Genomic DNA, 19,379 nt, shown 5'->3' with positions numbered 1-19,379 from the left:
GAGTCCAGTGCTGCCCTGAAGGACCTCCCATGAACGAGGACATCATCCAAATACACAAAACACTCATGTCGAGGAACATTGGCCAGAACACTGTCCATAAGCCTCTCAAAAGTCCCAGATGCATTACACAGTCCAAAACTGAGGACTTTAAACTGCCAATGTCCCCTGCTGGTGCTGAATGCGGACTTTGGCTGAGATTCCTAGTCAAGGGGAACCTGCCAATACCCGCTGTGCATATCAAGTGATGAGAACCATGAGGAGCCTGACACCAGATCTAGTGTCTCATCGACTCAGGGAAGGGGGTAACAGTCCTTTTTGGTCACTTTATTGAGGGGCCTATAGTCCACACAAAACTGGAACCTTGGGCTTTACTTTCTAGGGACCATGGACTGTCTGATGGCTCAATTATGCCCGCTTCAAGCATGGCTCGAACTTCACTATCAGCAGCCTCCTGTCTTATCATGGGCAGACAGCGGAGCCGCACTTTGATGGGCCGTGCATCCCCAGTGTCAATATGGTGCTCAACCAGGTGTGTGAGGCCCACTTCATTCTCACTGAGGACAAATATGTCCTGAAATTCCCATAGGACCTGCCACAGGTCCACTCGCTGTTGATCATCCAGACAGGCACAGTTCTTTTCCCAGATGCCCCGGACAGCCTCCATCCGATCTGCCGGGACATCCACCTGTTGCAGAGGTGGGACTGAGTCATCTGACGACATTACAGCTTGAGTGGGTGGTATTGGTGAGCTTGGCTGAATCTCACCCAGCTGGGGATCAACTATGTCTGAATGTGCAACGATGCAGAAGATAGGTGCCACAGGGAGGTCCTGATTGTAGGGCGGGATCTTTTGGATTGCCTGCCCTTCAGGCAGGATGAGGATGCCTGCCCCAATGCTGATCTAACACGGTGCTTAAACTCACACCACAGAGAGTCTTTCAGATTAAAAAGTCCAAAGCATGTCTGCAGAGCTCCAACCAACATAGAGTAGTCCTCTCTCTCCTCTATGCTCAGGTGCAGGAGGCAGTCTGCAGCTTCCTCCATCAGTGAAAGTGCCAGCTGCACGGCTTTAATCTTCTCAGACCAGCCCGCTGTAGCTGCTAACAGCTCAAACTGCGCTCGATAGGCTTCCCAGCTTCCTTTGCCGGAGAATAGTGGTGTTGTCGTGCGGGCCATGATGAGCTGCTGGGCGCCGCCATCTTTGTTTACATTTTCGCCCGCGTTGTATTCATGAGCGGACTGCGCGCCATCCCAATGGTGGGGAATGGCGCCGTCCAGCCGCTGCGAATATAAGTTCTCTGAGGCGCTTTCTGGCATGTTTATAGCGCACTCGTCGATTTCTTTCTTTATCTGCAGTCGGGTACCTGAGCTGGAGAACATCCTCTCTCCCCGTTCAGAGCAGCGGCTCATGTAGTGGGTTAATCTCGAGCTTCTGACAACAATGTAATGCCCTGACTGCAGGAAGGATAGCCGGAGGTCTCAGTTCTTTCTAGATCTTTATTCAACTGTTAACAAAAGCTGCTGTCACAGCCACAACTCACGCTGAACTCTCTTTTAACAAGGTGTAAAAGCCACCGTCTCCTCGAGCCATTCCGTTCTCCGCTCTCACACACTCATGCCCACAACACACACCCCCTTAGCTCCCCCTCCCATACCCATGAAACAGTTAACTCCTTGCATGCCATGAACATCAACAACATAAGCATTACAGTACTTTGTATTTTCCCTTCTGTTGGTACTTTGAGTTCCTGTATTTTTACTTTGTCTTTTGAACATTAAATACCTTCTGTTGAACACACCAGGAACTCCCGGCCTGCGGGCATAGGGCCAGTTGGCCGCCCTCCTGCTCAGCTGCAGTCACGCCCAGTTCCCTCTCCAGTCAAGCTGCAGCCACTTTCGGACACCATTCCTGTTCTGGTGTCTGGGGTCCTAGCAAATGCCATTCCTGTTCCAGCATTGAGGGGTGCAGCACCTAACTCTGAGGTAGAGGTCAGAGCACCAAGAAGGAGGAGGCGAAGAAGCTGATCCTCAAACTCTGGTGTGTCTGAGCTTGTGGCTCCCGGTCTCCAACCTGTCCCGGCGGATGCCATTCCTGTTCCAGCGCCGGAGGTCCTGTCGGATGGCATTCCTGCTCAGGTGTCAGGGGTCCTGGAGGGCATCACTCCTGTCCTGGTGGACACCACTCCCATTCCTGCTCCGAAGGTTCCGTCGGATACCGCTCCTGCTCCTCTTCCTGTGGTCCTGGCCGACGTCGCTCCTTGTGGTCTTCAAGGCCTCCCAGGCCACCCCCCAGACTCTCTGTGCCTTGCTTCTTGGCCCCTGGGCCTGAAAATGTATTTCTTTTTGTTTGTTCTTCTTGTGGTGTCTTGCCCTGATTTGGTAACTTACCCGCTTACGTCGTCTACTTGTATCATCTTAGCCTCAGCGGAATACAGGTCTATCTTTTTTACTTTTCTTGGGTGTTCTGTTTCACCACTTGAAGCCTTGCCTGTCTGTCATCCCTTACTTTTAGTTTAAGCAAAAACCACTGACTGAGCAACAGGAATAACGCTGCGTAACTCTCAGCCAGTGAGTCAACCCACACTAACATGGTACCCAGTGCTAGTAGAAATGCACCCGTACCGAGCTGAAGTGAGCCAGTGGAAACATACCCTTTGTCTCTCAACTGGCCTAGGAATGCCTCTGGATCCTCCATGAAGAGCTGGACGAAGTAGTCGGAAAGGGAAATCTGGATGTCTCTGCTTAGGCTGCTGCCCCTGCGATCTAACCCCGGGAGCGGAGGAGGATGGCTGGATGGATGGTATGTTTTAATGAAGGATTTACCAACTGTACTAAAGCATTGTCCTCCATGTGAGCCATACGAAACATAAGCATGGACATCCTGGTTCAAACAGGATAGAAATGAGGACGAAATAAACTCTCTTCTTTAACTTCATCTCGATTGAGGTTTAGTGAGAAGACTATAACACACAGGCTCATTAAGCTCATAGTCACTGCAATATGGTGTTTTTAGTTTAAGACATCACAAGCTGACAGACTGTATAGCTGTCAACGTATTTTTGAAATGGATGTATGTCAGAACAAGTCAAATCGGGCTTTAGATACATATGTACATACACAAGCACATACATTTTTTTCTTATAATTTCAAAATCTTATAATGGGGGTACATAATATGAAACATTGTGTAAATACCTTCATCTTATTATATGATGGTGGTATTTCATCGCTAAATGCCTCAGCAAGCCATCTCAGCTGGAAGATGTCTACTAAAAATGTAGGCATCCCATTTCACAATCAAAACAGTTTTGAATCAGCAACATCCCCCTGAAATATTTTTCCAGTAATTACCATTCTGAAAGCAGATCGGAACCAGTTGTAAAAGAAAGCATAAATAAATGGATTCAGCATTGAGTTTGACAGAGTGAGCCAGTTAAGTGTTTCAATCACAGGAACAGGTGTAGGATTATAAAGTAATGGCTGAAAGACGACACAAAAAAAGTATGGAGACAAACACAACATGAAAACACCCATAACAGTGGCCAGTGTTTTGGTGGCCTTCCTCTCCATCTTACTGACAGTTGCTCCAAATTTTGTGCTTTGAATACTGTTCATCTGTTTCTGAGCAACCAAGAAAATTTTCAGATAGATGCAGATCATAACGATCGCTGGCAAGAAAAATGCAAAAACAGGTCCTGTAACGTTTGCCAAAACAACATCAACGGAGCACATTTCTTCACATGTTCCTTGACTGTATCCCCCAATTATGATTCCCATTCCAATCAGAGCAGCAATTCCCCAGGTCACCAGGATCATTATGAAAGTAACATGACCATTTATTTTTGTTCTGTACGTCAGAGGCTGACACACCGCAAAATATCTGTCAATGGAAATACAACATAAGTTCAGAATAGATGACGTGCAGAGTGATACATCAAAACTGTCTCTGATTTTGCAGAATAAATCTTCATGATAGAGACATGAGGTTACAGTGAACGCCATGCTGAAGGGAAAAACTAAAAGTCCAACAAACAGATCAGCAAAGGCCAGAGAGAGAATGAGATAGTTAGTAGGAGTGTGGAGCTGTTTGAAGTAAATGATGGAGATTATTACCAGAAGGTTCCCAAAAACTGTGACAACAGATAAAATGGCAAGAAAACTATATGTCAGTACACATATCATTGTAGGGTTTCTGGAAAATACGTAAGATATATTAACTGGTTCATAGCAGGGATGAAAGTTATTCATCAAATAAGTCTCGTTGGAGGTCACATCTGGTCCCATCCTGGATGGACTCTGCAATAAGGATCCATAATATAAATTACATTTCATTCAGCATGAAATAAAAATAGAACAGGCATTTTCTCAAAGTAAAAAAAAAGAAATAAGGAATTATTGTTCACATTCTTCCCTTACCTAACATCAATATTGTCCGAGCTTCAGTGACGTGTATCCAAGTCCCTTTTCTATTGTGAAGAACCATTGTACTTGGTTCAGCATTTATCAAACCCTACTTCAGTATCATAACCAATTCAAACATTTATCATCCAATCAGATTTAAGTGCCTGCTTGCGTGTGTTGCAAATACAAAATAATGAGCAATCATATACCAGGTGTGTGTGTGTGTGCGTGTGTGTGTGTTGGAAAATTTGGCTGTCTTGTCATCTGGTAATTATTGTGTAAAACACTCACCAAAAGCAGCAAACCAAGCAATTTTCAGTTACATTTGAAAACAAAGCATTATGGGATAAACTGATCTCATGTACTAGGACTTCATCACTGAAAAAAAGTATTGATACTTCGAAGTATTACAAAGATTGCATTGCATAGCATAATACAGAGAAACAGTACATAAAAAAAATTACATCAAATATCTCCCATTGCTTTTCCTTGGACACATTACCCAAGTAACATTAGATGTTACGAGGGAACATGTCACTACACATCGACACATTACCCTGCAGGGCTGATTGACATGGAAAGTTTGACAAGTTTGGTGAGTTTGACAACGTGGAGCCCCTGGCATCATCTGCCACTCTGATGGCTGGCTTCACAGCTGAACAGACCCTTCAGGCCACACACACGTACCTGCTTGCAGACAGGTTTGGTGTTTGGTGAAGTTAAGTTCCATTACTGTTTTGCATCACTATATGGCAATAATAGAATTCCTATGTCACCCTATCCTCACTGTAAATGAGTTGGAACTTTTTTATTTCCACCGAGTCAGTCGGCTCTCCCTGCCTGTGCAGGCTTTCCCAGTCTCTTCTCCATCCATGGAAATTCCTCTTGAACCCGGTGAATTTAGGTAGACTGGCTGGTTTTATTCTCACCACTGGTTGTGGGACCACCGTAGGCTAAAGCTCTCTTACCCTTGTTTCCTCCTCTGTGATTCTTTGGGTGGTGAGGAATTCTGCCCTTCTGGCCTCAAAGTTGTTGCCAAATATTCTCAGGTCCTTTCCTCTGCCCTCTTGGCTGTCTGATCAGGTTGGATCCATTTTTCCCAGTTCTACACGCTTGCCATTGCATCATGGATAAGCGTCTTCGCTCCTTCCCGCTGCAGTTCATAACAGTCTTTATTGATAGCAGTGATAGGGCTTGCATGGGCTCTCTCACGGGCTACTTCTGCTTCTTGGGTTGCAGTGTTTACCTCATCTTTCCCATAACTTGGCCAGACGTTCAATTGGACTGGAATAGAAAGGGATGAAATAAAATAGGTTGATAACCTTAAAGATAAACAGAAAAGACATGCATTAGTTGTCAATAAACTCAACTAAATACCAATAATCATTTCCCTAAAAGTTTTCCGAAACGGTAGATGTTAACAATACTTGATTCTCAAACTCAAAGTCTTTCAAATAACCAAGGACCTAAAATAGTTAATGATTAAAAAAACAATATACTTAAAGTACCATCATGATTAACTATTTCAATTAACATAAAATGTCAATAAAGTACATAAACCTAAACTAGCAGAAGCAAAATAATCCAATTTAAACTGCATGCTACTATTAACCCATTCAAAAAGTCATGGAGAAGCATGGCTTCACCTCATCATCCATATTTAAATTTGTTCTTTTCTACCATGTGCATCTTCTGATTGATCAGGAGCTGTGGTCATGTCTTGTTTCAGAGAGCAGGTGAGAGGACACACTGAGCTACCTCCAAACATTTCATGCCATGCTTTCCAAGGGTGGTGAATATGGTCTTTCTAGAAGCACTTGCTGAGAGTTTGGGTTCCACCAACTCTTCAGTGTGTGGTTGCCCTCTACAGGTTTGGAATGCATTTCAGTGCATCCAGTGAATGTGCACAGTGAATTGAGATTTTACATGTGGTTGCCCTCTACAGGTCTGGAGTGTATCAGAGTGTATCTTGTGAATGTGAATTGGGATTGACACAACAGGGCTGCATGGTGATGCAGTGGTCAGCACTGTTGCCTCACAGCCAGAAGGTTCTGGGTTCGAGTCCCGGCACGGGATCTTTCTTTATGGAGTCTGCATGTTTTCCCCATGCCTGTGAGGGTTCTCTCCGGGTGCTCCGGCTTCTTCCTACCGACCAAAGGCATACAAATGGGGACGAGGCTGATTGGATACTCTAAACTGACCGTGAGTGTGAATGGTTGCTTGTTTATCCCCTGCTGTTAAACCGGCCTGGGCTCCCCTCCCATGAACCAGTCTGCCATCCAGTCCCCCATCAAGCTGTCTTGCTCTCCCTGCCTCCCCTACCAGAAGCTTCCTTCTTCAACTGTTATTAACATTTCCGTGTTTCCCACATTTTGTATTATAAACTGTTTTCTTGTCTGTAACAACATCTACTGCACGACTGTCCGTCCTGGGTGAAGGATCCTCCTCTGTTGCTCACCGTGAGGTTTCTCAGATTTTTCCCTGTTAAAAGGGTTTTCTATGGAGTTTTTCCTCAGTCAATGTGAGGGTGTAAGGACCGAGGATGTTGTTATGAAGCCCTGTGAGACAAACTGTTTGTGAAAACGGGCTCTACAAATAAAATTGCCTTGCCTTGCCTTACCTTGTCTCTGTGTTGGCCCTGTGATGGACTGGCGACCTGTCCAGGGTGAACCCCGCGTCTCACTTATAGCTGCTGGGAAAGGCTCCAGCCCCCCCCCCCCCCCCCCATGACCCTTAATAGGAATAAGTGGAAGAAAATGGATGGCTGGATGGATTTTACACAACAGATAATATGGCCATATGGCACCTGATGAAGTCAATATGGTCAGCTGTTATGGGGCTGCTACTGGAAGTAGTCCGGTTAAATGAGGTTTACACCACCCTCCTAAGCAAGATATCCACAGGACAGCCATGCCCTGCCATCCTTGCCACATGGAGACTGTAGTTTTTGATGCTGTCTACAGGCTTTTGCAAGAATTCAAGGTGCCTGACAGGGGGTTTGACAATGTCAGTGTAGACTTGTTGGGGCTTCTATTGTTCTCCCATGGGTTGTCTTACCTCCTCGTCATGCTAGAGAAGACACAGTGGCTGGAGGCTCTCAGCCACACGATCCACAGAGGGGCCTCATCATTCAACACATCTTGGATGGCCCTGTTTGGCATCCCATCTTATCTTTCCTCTGATTGGGGGTCCATTTCACATCCAAGCTTTGGAATGGGGTAGCTAATATGCAGGGAGTGAAATCCTTCAGTGCCACAGTGTACCACTGGCTGCTTACTTCCGTCCATGAAGGCTGCTGTCATGGCCCTGCACAAGGACAGCAGCTGGTTGGAGAGGCTGCTGTGTGTCACACTTGGCCTAAGTTCTATCTTAAAGATGTCCTCCATTCTTAGTCCACTGCAATGATTTCCAGCCAGCTGTTGTGGGTCCCTTGGGAGTTCATGCTTGGAGCTGCAGCCCCCAAGGCCACAGACTAGCTACTCCTGAACATTGCCAGAATTTTGCACAGAATGCATAGTTCTCAGCATGGCCTGTGTAGGCTCATATTCCAGACTACCATGTTCAACTGACCTTTTAGCAATCATTTTGAAGTAATTTTCTTAGCAACAGGAAAAGATCTTGTCCAGTTGGCCGTGAGGAATTCATTCTCAGATTAGTTCTTGTTGGTGTCGATAAACCAGATACATTGCCTTGTCTTCAGTGCATCCAAGTATCCATGGACTAATGAAGGACCATCACCTTGTGATGAGCAACAGCAGGCTGTGACTTATTGTGGGATCACTTATCAAATAGAACAGTATGGTACAGCTCTAAAATCAGGTGACTGTATGCCAGTTATGGATTAAGTGACAAATATGTTGATGATGGCATATTTGGTTCAAAATCATTTGAAAAAAATCTCTTTATGTCTTCTTAAAAGCTGTTTTTTTACTTTTTCATATTCATCTATTTGATCAGTGTCTTTGAAATAATGGAGAAACATGTCCAGTTGAATCCATACAGACTGGGGCTCATTGGATGCATGACATTCAAAAAAAGATTCATTCATTCATGACTACAAAGAAAAAAAATTACAAAATGAGATGTTGAAATTTATCAGGAGAAATGTCTTGATTGTTTTAATCCAAATATCAGCAAACAATTACATAATCAAAACAGTTTTGAATCAGCAACATCCCCCTGAAATATTTTTCCAGTAATTACCATTCTGAAAGCAGATCGGAACCAGTTGTAAAAGAAAGCATAAATAAATGGATTCAGCATTGAGTTTGACAGAGTGAGCCAGTTAAGTGTTTCAATCACAGGAACAGGTGTAGGATTATAAAGTAATGGCTGAAAGACGACACAAAAAAAGTATGGAGACAAACACAACATGAAAACACCCATAACAGTGGCCAGTGTTTTGGTGGCCTTCCTCTCCATCTTACTGACAGTTGCTCCAAATTTTGTGCTTTGAATACTGTTCATCTGTTTCTGAGCAACCAAGAAAATTTTCAAATAGATGCAGATCATCACGATCGCTGGAAGGTAAAACGAGAAGACAGGTCCCATAACATTTGCCAAAACAACATCAACGGAGCACATTTCTTCACATGTTCCTTGACTGAATCCCGCAATTATGATTCCCATTCCAATCAGAGCAGCAATTCCCCAGGTCACCAGGATCATTATGAAAGTAACATGACCATTTATTTTTGTTCTGTACGTCAGAGGCTGACACACCGCAAAATATCTGTCAATGGAAATACAACATAAGTTCAGAATAGATGACGTGCAGAGTGATACATCAAAACTGTCTCTTATTTTACAGAATAAATCTTCATGATAGAGACATGAGGTTACAGTGAACGCCATGCTGAAGGGAAAAACTAAAAGTCCAACAAACAGATCAGCAAAGGCCAGAGAGAGAATGAGATAGTTAGTAGGAGTGTGGAGCTGTTTGAAGTAAATGATGGAGATTATTACCAGAAGGTTCCCAAAAACTGTAGTAACAGATAAAATGGCAAGAAAACTATATGTCAGTACACATATTATCGGAGGGTTTCTTGAAAATACATAAGAAGAATTATCTGATTCGTAGCAGGGATGCAGGCTGTTGTTGAAGGTCAAACCTGATTCCATCCTAAATGGTTTCTAAAATACGGAAGCAGTATATTAAGAATAATTGTGAGATATTTAATTCAGCAGGAAATACAACTCAAGCAAAATAATTTACAGGGTTTAATGGTAGAAAAAGACTCAAATAGAACAACAACATTGCAGCAACAAATCATTCCCTTACCAAGTAGCACCTCAATGAAGCACATGCATCAAGTGTTGTGCGTCTGAAGTCACTTTGTTATTATGCAGAACATTTAAACCTTCAACACTCAAACTCTCTCTCATTACCATAATCAGATAAAAGTAGTATCATCCAATAAGCCTGGAACACCCACATCCTATTTGCATGATTTAAACAGACTCATACACCAACTTTGTGTGTGTGTGTGTGTGTGTGTGTGTGTGTGTGTGTGTGTGTGTGTGTGTGTGTGTGTGTATACCTACATCTGGCCATTATCTCTCTGGCTTTGTTATCTACTCTGTCAGTAGCATGAAGTTCTGGGGGTGGGGGTGGGGGGGGGTTCTAGGTTCATTATGGGAGAGCTTCCAACTGCTTCCACTTACCTCGCCTCTTCCACAAAGCAGCAGCAGGCATATGCTGAAGGCCTGAGCATCCTCAACCAATCATCATGCAGGTTGACCATTCAAAGTTGTCTTGCAGACCTCCTATGGCCAAGTAACCACTTGTCACATTCTGAACTGCCCTCAATGTGGATTACATCTTGGTCTCCAAACTCTGGTCACTTCTGGACATCAGCAGACTCAAAAATGAATGCGTTGCCATCATTATCCACAAGAACTAATCAAGAACTAATGCTTCTTTTATCTCTCTCATTCATCTTTTAATCCTGAGGAAAAGGAGTATATTAGCTTGTTAACGGGTTAATTAGCTTTTTGTAATTTGTTTTTAATCACAAGAAATTAAGACAAACAGGACATTTATAAATGTTTACCAGTTACTCTGCTTTTCAGGCTACACTGTCTTCTCTCTTAGATATGCTGCTATAGGCTGAGACTGCCGGGGATCTCCCATGGTGCACTGGGCTTCTCTCTACTCCTCTCTGTGCTCCTATATGTGTCATACATAAATCACACTCATATGTATTACTAACTCGTCTTCTTCTCCGAAGCCTTCAGGCTCCCCTCATCCCTGATCCCAGGTGCTGCTGGAGGAGGCTGCAGACCTGAAGAGGCTCAAGCTGCCACCCGTAGCTCCACCTGCTCACGTCCCCGTCTGTCCATCAGTCTCTTCCCTTCTCTCTCTCTGTATCTCTGTCCCTCTCTCCATCTGTATACCTGTCTTCCTCCATTATCTGTCTTTGTCTCTGCCCCGCTCTCTGCACCGGTCAAAGCAGAAGGCCCGCCCCACTGATCCTGGATCTGCTCCACATTCCTGCCTGTTAAAAAGAAGGTTTTCATCGCTGTTGTTGCAGGATGTGTTTGCTGATGGAGAATTGTTGGGTGTAGATTCATTGAAGGAGTGAGGTACTGGACCTGCTCTACTAGTAAAGAGTTATGAGAGAACTTTTGTTGTGATTTGGTGCTACACAAATAAAACTGACTTGACTTCTCCAAGTGTTTTCAAGTGTCAGCCACTCTTATGGAATAATGGAGCTGAGAGAAAGGCTTGATGTGACAGAGATGTACTGAGTGAAGTGACCATCTCTCGAGCTTTTACCTCACCTCAGAGACGTATCTCAACCTCACGATCAGTGAATCGACAACAGCACAGCCGCTTAAAAAGTTAACTGTAGAGCGTGGCTAGGCAGGCAAGACGTCACCAGAGATGATCCATGTCCCCTGACAGTCGTGACACCAGAAATTGCTGCATTGTTAAGTGGTTAAAATTTGAGAGTATGAAAAATCATGATGAAATACAAGGCAAATCTGTGAATGTGAAATCTTGTCAGACACTCATACATTGCACAGCATTTTACAAAAGTTCAGAAATACGGGTTTCATGAAGAATATACCGTATGTCCATGTGTGTGATCAGGCCCAAGCAGCGCTGATTTACTGATCAGTATAAATAAAGTCGGTCAAAATTGTTGTTATTGTTTTCACGTCTAAGTTTTTTGGGACTATTTTGCCTCAGTTCAATTTTTTTTTTCCCCCTCTGGTTCCCAAAATGCATTCACAATGAGCACAGAACAAGACATGGGCCTTTTTCAAAAAAAAAAAATCAAATACTTAATTTGCAATGCAGCAAGAGGCCTGAGTCGTCTGGGTCATTCCCAGTGTAGCGTAACATGCAGTTGGAAGCTGATATCTGCACGTTATGCTATCAGTGGTTTGACATTTTCATACATCAACAGGGTACACATGATTCAAGCCTGTGCAACACCACACTTCCATTCATGTTGGTAAAATGATTCAATCAGAGCTTGAGTGAAAAAGAGTCACTTTAGCAAGTGACAACCTCATTTTGCAAAAATGTAGATGCTCACAAGAGCCTTGACTTTTATTCACAATTTTTAAATACCAATACAAACATAGTTTTCTCACTGAATGCATGCGCAGCACTGGAGACATTTTTAAAAATTATTTTCACATCAACATTTATATTGAAAAAAAGAATGAAGTCAGAGGAGTTTTGAGTTAGTAAAATTACCATAAAATATTTTCCCAGACATGATCATTCTGAACGCCGTTCTGAACCAGCTGTAAAAGAAAGCGTAGATAAATGGATTGAGCATGGAATTCGAGAGTGTCAGCCAGTTGAGTGTTTCAATCACAGCAGTTGGCGCTGTTGTGTATGTTAAAGGCTGAAAAATTATACAAATGAAGTAAGGAGTCCAACATAAAATGAAAACTCCCATAACTATCGCCAAAGTTTTGGTGGCTTTTCTCTCCATCTTACTGACTGCTGCTCCAGACTGACTGCTTGTGTTGTGGATGCTGCGCGCTTGCCTCTGTGCCACGAGGAAGATCTTTAGGTAGATACTGAGCATGACAATGACAGGTATATAAAATGAGAAAATACATGCCAGAGTGGTTGATATCAGTGCATCAACTAAACATCTTCCTTCACATTTACCTTGATTAAATCCTGCAATTATGATTCCTATTCCTATGAGAGCAGAAACACCCCAGCTCACCAGGATCATGATCCCAGTCACACAACCGTTCATTTTACTTTTATATGTCAAAGGCTGACACACTGCATGATATCTGTCAATAGAAATACAACAGAGGTTTAGAATAGAAGTTGTGCTCAATGCAACATCAAAGCTGCCTCTTATTTTACAGAATAAATCTTCATGATACCAACATGAGGTTACAGTGAACGCCATGCTGAAAGGAAAAACTAAAGCTCCCACAAGCATGTCAGCAAAGGCCAGAGAGAGAATGAGACAGCAAGTAGGAGTGTGGAGCTGTTTGAAGTAAATGATGGAGATTATTACCAGAAGGTTCCCACAAACTGTAGTAACAGATAAAATGGCGAGCAAGCTATAAATCAATACACAAGTTATAGAAGGATTACTGGCAAATATGTAAGATGAGTTATATGGTTCATAGCAGGGATGAAAGTGATGAATAATCAAAGTCCTGTTGAGGGTCACATCTGGTTCCATGCTTCGATATTTCTGCAAGAATGTTCAATATATAATCTGATAATTTTTTCACGTTATAAAACATATTAAATTCAGATTATATGTAAAACTACGACTAATAAAATATATCGGTCACTGTTTCCTCACCTCTGTTCCATTCATCAGATCAGCGAGTGCGTCAAAAGTCACTTTTCCATTTTCTGGATGTTTGAACTCTGTACATTATTTATTAACCTCTATCTCATCACCATAATCATTACAAAGACGAATCATCCAATTAGGTGAAGGCGTCTACTTCCTGGTTACATGAGATGTATTTGTGTCAGTGTGTGTTGCTTGTCTCCACTGTATTTCCCAGCTATCATTGTGTAGACAATTTAACTTAAGATTTTTTTTTTGTTTTGGCTCTAGTTATGGTTGAATTATACTTTTAATATACCGAATATACAATAATTTAGCATAGCATGAGATTGCCACCGTGTCAAGGAGTCTTCCTCACAATGAAAGTTGACTGAGAACACAATCTTCCTATCAGTGTAAACATATGCAGCATCTAAAAATCTTTCTCTATCTTTCACAAGAATAGAAATATTTATTAATCCATCACAGGGGAAATTTAGACGGTTTAAGCAGCATTTACGGAGGGAAGAACTGTCCAAAGACATGCAATTGGGGACGAGGTGTGGATGTGAGTGTGAATAGTTGTTTGTTTCTCTGTGTTGGCCCTGCGATGGACTGGTGACCTGTCCAGGGTGAACTCTGCCTCTCACCCGTTGAGCTGGGATAGGCTCCACCCCCCCCCCCCGTGACCCTTCCTGAAAAATAGGAATGTTTTATTGCACCACAGATATTGCACATTTGTGTAAACAGACACGTGAATGTGAATGTTCACTGAGTGCTGTTTTACAGCCTGATGGCTGCAGGCAGCAATGACCCTCCTTCTTGCACTGAGGGTGCAGCAGTCTTGAACTGAAGGAGCTGCTCAGGGTCTCCAGTGTGGTGCTGGGGGAGGGAGGTGTTGTTCATGATGGATGTCATCTTGGCCAACATCCTTCTGTCTGCCACCTCCTGGATGGAGTCCAGTGAACAACCCAGGACAGAGCTGGCTCTCCTCACCAGTTTGTCCAGTGTCTTCCTGTCCATGACTCCACTATCCCAGCACATGATGGCGTAGCACACTGCAGAGGCCACCACAGGACCTTGAAAGTCTGGAGTCGGGCCCTGTTAACCCCTAAGGACCTCAGTCTCCTCAGCAGGTGGAGGCAAGTCTGGCCCTTCTTGTAGAGGGCATTGGTATCCAGTCCAGTTTATTGTTCATGTGAACTCCCAGGTACTTGAATGAGTCCACAATCAAAATGTCAGAGCCATGGATGTTCATAGCTGTGTGTGTGTCTGTGTGTGTGTGTGTGTGTCTGTGTGAGTGTGTGTGTGTGTGTCTGTGTGTGTGTTTGGTCGGAGGCTCACAGCTGTCCTGAAGGTCCTGAAGGTATGGTAGAGTGCTGCTCCTTGTCTTTGTGGGAGGCCACAGAGGTGGGGTTGATGATGATGATGAAGGCTGATGGAGTGCATCATCATCATCATCATCATCATCATCACTGGCAGGTTGAACCCACTCAGCTGCAGGAACTCCATGAGCTTTATTGATCACTTGTGTCCTGCTGTTCTTGACTTATTAAATCAGAATAAGGGGAATTTTCAGATCTGATCTCAGAGCCTCATTGGCTGTCAGGTTCCACTCCGCTCTCTCCTGTCTGTTCTACCAGTTAAAGGATTCAATCTTTTTTTCTACATCTCTCACTTTTTTTCAGCTCTTTGCAGCTTCGCTGTCACTTTGCAGTTTCTGCAGGAAATTTTTCTGAGGGCCTGAACACAGAGGACTACATGTTCTCACACTCACTTCCTTCTTGATCCACCTGAAGGTGAATGTGGAGGGAGGGAGCACGCTGGTGTGCGGCCAGAGTGCTGATGTCAGTGGAGATGACAGAAGCAGATCACAGCATTCAGTCAAGATGACAACATCAGAGGCAACATTACTGACAACAGTGATCTTAGGATGACAGATTCAAGGACACCGGAGTGTAAAGGAACACGTTTCCTACTCTCTACAAACAGAAACCAGTCTACCAGTCTACCAACAACTCAGAATGGTTCCCTATCAGGAACTGGTGAAGTTGGGACAGGGCGCATTCGGCCAAGTTTTCAGGGCCAAGGAAATGGAAACTGGCAGAGTAAGTAGCTTTAGCTGGGATAGGATCAGACGAACTGTTGTCATTGACTTAGTTTCCATGTATCAGCATCTGCTCTCATGTGTCCCTCAGATTGTGGCTCTGAAGTTCATAGAAAAAGATGGTCGCTCATATCAGGAGATCCGTCTCCTCAAGAGGGAAATGACCATCATGAGCAAAATCCACCATCCCAACATTGTGGCATTGTTCAGCTGCTTCCAAATGAAAAAATATGTAAGACAGCGATGAATCTTCCCTCTGAATGCCTCCTGCTCTCAGGTGGATCCTTGATCCGCTGCACCATCGTCTCATTGTGTGACCAAATCTCTCCACTGTGTCAACAGCTTGTTTTTGTGATGGAGTACGCTGGAGGCTCCAACCTGCTCCAGGCCCTTCACAATCGTGGGACCTTCCCAGAGAACCAGGTACTCCTTCATTACACACAGTCACGCCGGACATGACACTCACTGAGGCTTCACCCCATCAACATTTGCATTTCTCTCCCTCTTCCAAGGTCCAGAAGTTTACCTGCCAGCTGCTCTCAGCCTTCCACTACTTGCATTCACGTCACATTATTCATCGGGACATGAAGACGAACAATACAGTGCTGGGTGACGATGGGGTTGTGAAGCTGTGTGACTTTGGGTAAGAAGATTTAGACGTTGAAGGAAAACATGGCTGTGAGCGTCATCATCTACAAGTGTGTTGATATGTGATGCCGTTCTGTCTCAGGTTTGCCAGGGTCTTGAGAAAGCCCACTTCCAAGCTGACGTACCAGATGGGAACCCCAGCCTTCATGTCCCCTGAGCGGATAAGGGGGGACCCCTATGATCACACTGCTGATCTCTGGGCTCTGGGCTGCACTCTGTATGAGCTCCTCACTGGGAAGCTTCCCTTCCTCGGGAAATCCAGACCCCACCTGAAGCAGCTCATCCTGGAAGGCTCGGTTGACTGGCCCAACAACATGAGCCCCAGCTGCAAGGTACAAGAGCTACATTCTTATACTGTGTCCTCAGCTGCTAACTAGTTTAGCTAGCTACTGTGTTAGCATGCTCAAATTGCATGCTTATTAAGACAAACAAAAGTGTATCATCCTGCCCATCATGACCGTGTGACGTCTCCTTTACAGAGTTTCCTGAGAGGTCTGTTGATCAGAGACCCTCAGAAGAGGTTGTCATGGCCACTTATCCTGACCCATCCTTTCGTTGCTGGGGGTGTTCAGTTTGAAGACAACGGTGAGACTGAGACAAGCAATGAGACCAATTTTAAAGACAGTGAAGAAGACAGCGATGAGGACAGTGATGAAGTCAGTGATGAGGGCAGCGATGAGGACAATTATGAAGTCAGTGAAGAAGACAGTGATGAAGACAGTGAAGAAGATGTTGCTGAGACCAGCAATGAGACCAGTAATGAAGTCAGTGACGAAGACAGTGATGAAAACAGTGATGAAAACAGTTATGAAGACAATGATGCAGATGATGATAAGGACAGAGATACAGACAATGATGAAGAAAATGAGGAGACCAGTGACATGACCAGTAAAGACACCAGTGATGAGGACGATGTTGAGACCAACAATGAAGAGAGTCTTGAAGACTCTCAGCATTCACTGTCAGAAAAGCTGGTAGGAGACGACTATGAGGGAAATGAAAACATGAGGGTGAAGCTTAAGAACCTCCGATGGATCCGGAAAAAGCTGGGTCTGAGGTCCACCATGGACAGAACCAGGGAGGCCAAGATCAAGGCCCTCCCCTCGAAGACAGACGTTGAAACGCTCCGTCTCAAGATGAAGAAAGAGATTGAGGCCGCGCGAGAGGATGCAGCAAAGAGGGAGCGTTCTCTTCACAGGGAGAAGGAGAACCTTAAGGTGACACTCAAAGCCTGTGTGGAAAAACTGGCAGCTGACCTCCAGGCAGAGAGGCGGAAAAACGCTCTCCTGGAAAAGGAGCTGCAAGAGGTCCGCCTCCGTGAGGAGGTCAGGAACAGATGTGAAACTGCTCTTGAGGTGGCAGAGACCCGCCAGGTGGAGGTTCACACAGAGGTGGGGGTTCATCAAGATGAAGTCAGGGAGGACAACCTGGACAATGAGAGGATGCAGAAGTCATTGAACCACAGGGGGAGACATCCAACCACCAGAGAGGGGGCAGAGCCTGTTCCAACAGCCCCTGAACCTCTGGAGGACGCTGCAGTGCCAGAAGTTAAGAGAAGGTCCTTCTGGAAAACAGCTGGGATCTGTCTGGGGTTGACCCTGATCCCTGTGGCCGTAGCGGCCCTTATTGTCAGACATTGATGACCCAGCCTGGGGTGGGGGCTGTAACGGTGGATCAAGAATTTTGGTGATCTGGTGATTCCTGTATTATGAAGCAATGGTTCTCGAGGTCTGAGGGTCCAGGGTCTGAAGAGGCTCCCAAGCGGGGATGGGATAAATAATTAGGGTGCAAGCACTGACTGGTCTTGAAACATAAGGAATTCAGGGTTGTATAAAAGTACCTCAACTGCGCCCCCAGATACTTTCAAATTATTCTCCCTTGCTGTTTGTTTCATGAACTTGAAATTCAGCAGACGTGTGGAACAAGCTGGTCAGGGGCTGATGCTGCCAGAGCCTGGCAGGGCAGGTCTACTACCTGGATCCAGATCCTTGTTGCCCTGCAGACCTTCAGAGGACTCACAGCTGACTCATCATTTCATGTTGTTTTCATGCTTTATTCATTAAATGTTCTTTTGCTCAAAGTTTTGTCACTGAGTTGGTGTGTACATTTGTCAAGACCATGTTTGACTCCGTAGTGTCTCTGGACCCCTGCCTAATCGGACCAGCGACGACACGTTTAGCCACTCATCATCGTTCAACCACTGGCTGTTGAGGTGGCGCCCAGCAAACCAAGTGGGCTCCATAGAGAACTGGAAAACCTTCTGGGGGAGACCTGGTCTGATTAGGAGAGCTCTCATCTCGAGAAATATGGCCCAGTTTATAAGAGAACCAGAACCCTGACATCCTAGAGTTGAGACCAGGAGGCAGAACTGCTGTCTCACAAGCTTCTCTGCATGTCCACTCAGGGGCAGTTACCCACCCAAAGCCCCATAGAGACTGTGTCTGTCCCCTGGCCATGTCAGTTTATTCACTCCAATTCTACTGGAAGAGGAGTCAATCAGAAAAACCTAATTGAAATCAACACAACCACCGAATTATTAAATATCAGATCTCTGATGCAGAAAACTGTTTTGATGAATTAATTAATATATGGGGTGGCACGGTGGTGCAGCGGTTAGCACTGATGCCTCACAGCAAGAAGGTTCTGTGTTCGAGCCCCAGCTGGAGCACGGGATGTTTCTATGTTGAGTCTGCATGTTCTCCCTGTGCCTGTGTGGGTTCTCTCTGGTTCTCCAGCTTCCTCCCACAGTCCAAAGACATCAAGAGGGGACGAGGTTAATCCAGACTCTAAATTGACTGTCGGTGTGGATGTTGTTTTAAAAATGAGAATATACATCCCAGAGTGGTTGATATCAGTGCATCAATTAAACGTCTTTCTTTACATTTACTTTGATTAAATCCTGCAATTATGATTCCTCTTCCTGGTGAAACAATATCAATGTGCTCCATCCAAGAGCACCATCAAGTGTTACAATATGAATGCAATATAATCAGTCAGGGGTAGCCATTTTTTTCTTGTAACAGATTGAGATCATTACATATATTATAGGTCTATTGCAATGCTTATGTTGACCACCACGACTTGTAACTTTACTCCCTCCTGTGGCGTAAAATGATATAGCTGTTCAGTTTTGTGCATATGGGTCACTGTCTGTCTCCGGATCATAATACTGCTAAGTTTATGAAATAGAGCCCGAGTATATTACATTGCTAAACTCTTAACATGGCTCTTAAAGGGTACTGTTGATTGACGGTTCTTTTAAGTATCACTCCAAACTACTGTTACCAGAGACAGAGCCAGAGGAGCGAGAGTATGAGGAGGAGGATGACGAGTAGGATGGCGAGGACGACGACGAGGAAGGCCAAGGACCGTAATCTCTGATGAGATCCGAGCCACCCTGTTTGACCTTGTGGTCAACCTCAATCCTACTGAGGAATTTGTTTCTGCCTG

The 19,379-nt window shown here is 44.5% G+C and overlaps 4 protein-coding genes across 6 annotated transcripts; 1 reads left to right on the top strand and 3 right to left on the bottom strand.

Annotated features, from left to right (window-relative positions):
- Window positions 1-3,296: 3,296 nt before the first annotated feature.
- LOC147242272 (trace amine-associated receptor 1-like) lies at window positions 3,297-6,146 on the bottom strand. Its single transcript, XM_086189603.1, has 3 exons — window positions 6,047-6,146; window positions 5,369-5,684; window positions 3,297-4,295 (listed from the first exon to the last, which is right to left on the bottom strand). The coding sequence occupies exon 3, from the start codon at window positions 4,281-4,283 to the stop codon at window positions 3,297-3,299; it is 987 nt and encodes a 328-aa protein (XP_086045729.1). The 5' UTR covers window positions 4,284-4,295; window positions 5,369-5,684; window positions 6,047-6,146.
- Window positions 6,147-8,549: 2,403 nt separating this feature from the next.
- Window positions 8,550-9,521, bottom strand: LOC147242271 (trace amine-associated receptor 1-like). Its single transcript, XM_086189500.1, has one exon. The coding sequence runs from the start codon at window positions 9,519-9,521 to the stop codon at window positions 8,550-8,552; it is 972 nt and encodes a 323-aa protein (XP_086045626.1).
- Window positions 9,522-12,082: 2,561 nt separating this feature from the next.
- On the bottom strand, window positions 12,083-13,266 carry LOC147242270 (trace amine-associated receptor 1-like). The gene has a single exon (XM_086189466.1). The coding sequence runs from the start codon at window positions 13,073-13,075 to the stop codon at window positions 12,083-12,085; it is 993 nt and encodes a 330-aa protein (XP_086045592.1). The 5' UTR covers window positions 13,076-13,266.
- Window positions 13,267-15,173: 1,907 nt separating this feature from the next.
- LOC147242269 (uncharacterized) lies at window positions 15,174-18,677 on the top strand. 3 transcript variants are annotated; one of them, XM_086189456.1, is made up of 6 exons: window positions 15,174-15,282; window positions 15,373-15,513; window positions 15,624-15,704; window positions 15,794-15,924; window positions 16,012-16,261; window positions 16,409-18,677. In XM_086189456.1, the coding sequence occupies exons 1-6, from the start codon at window positions 15,199-15,201 to the stop codon at window positions 17,567-17,569; spliced, it is 1,848 nt and encodes a 615-aa protein (XP_086045582.1). In that variant the 5' UTR covers window positions 15,174-15,198; the 3' UTR covers window positions 17,570-18,677. The 3 variants fall into 3 exon arrangements, with proteins under 3 accessions (XP_086045582.1, XP_086045583.1, XP_086045581.1); XM_086189457.1 differs by lacking the exon at window positions 15,373-15,513 and having other exon boundaries at window positions 15,178-15,282; XM_086189455.1 differs by having other exon boundaries at window positions 15,178-15,513.
- Window positions 18,678-19,379: the final 702 nt, after the last annotated feature.

The sequence above is a fragment of the Aulostomus chinensis genome, chromosome 20 (assembly GCF_037954235.1).
Source record: "Aulostomus chinensis isolate RoL2024-O1b breed Wild chromosome 20, RoL_Achi_v1.0, whole genome shotgun sequence".
Lineage (NCBI taxonomy): Eukaryota > Metazoa > Chordata > Actinopteri > Syngnathiformes > Aulostomidae > Aulostomus > Aulostomus chinensis.
Note: the sequence above shows the minus strand (reverse complement) of the source record. Positions and strands in the feature narration are given on the sequence as shown.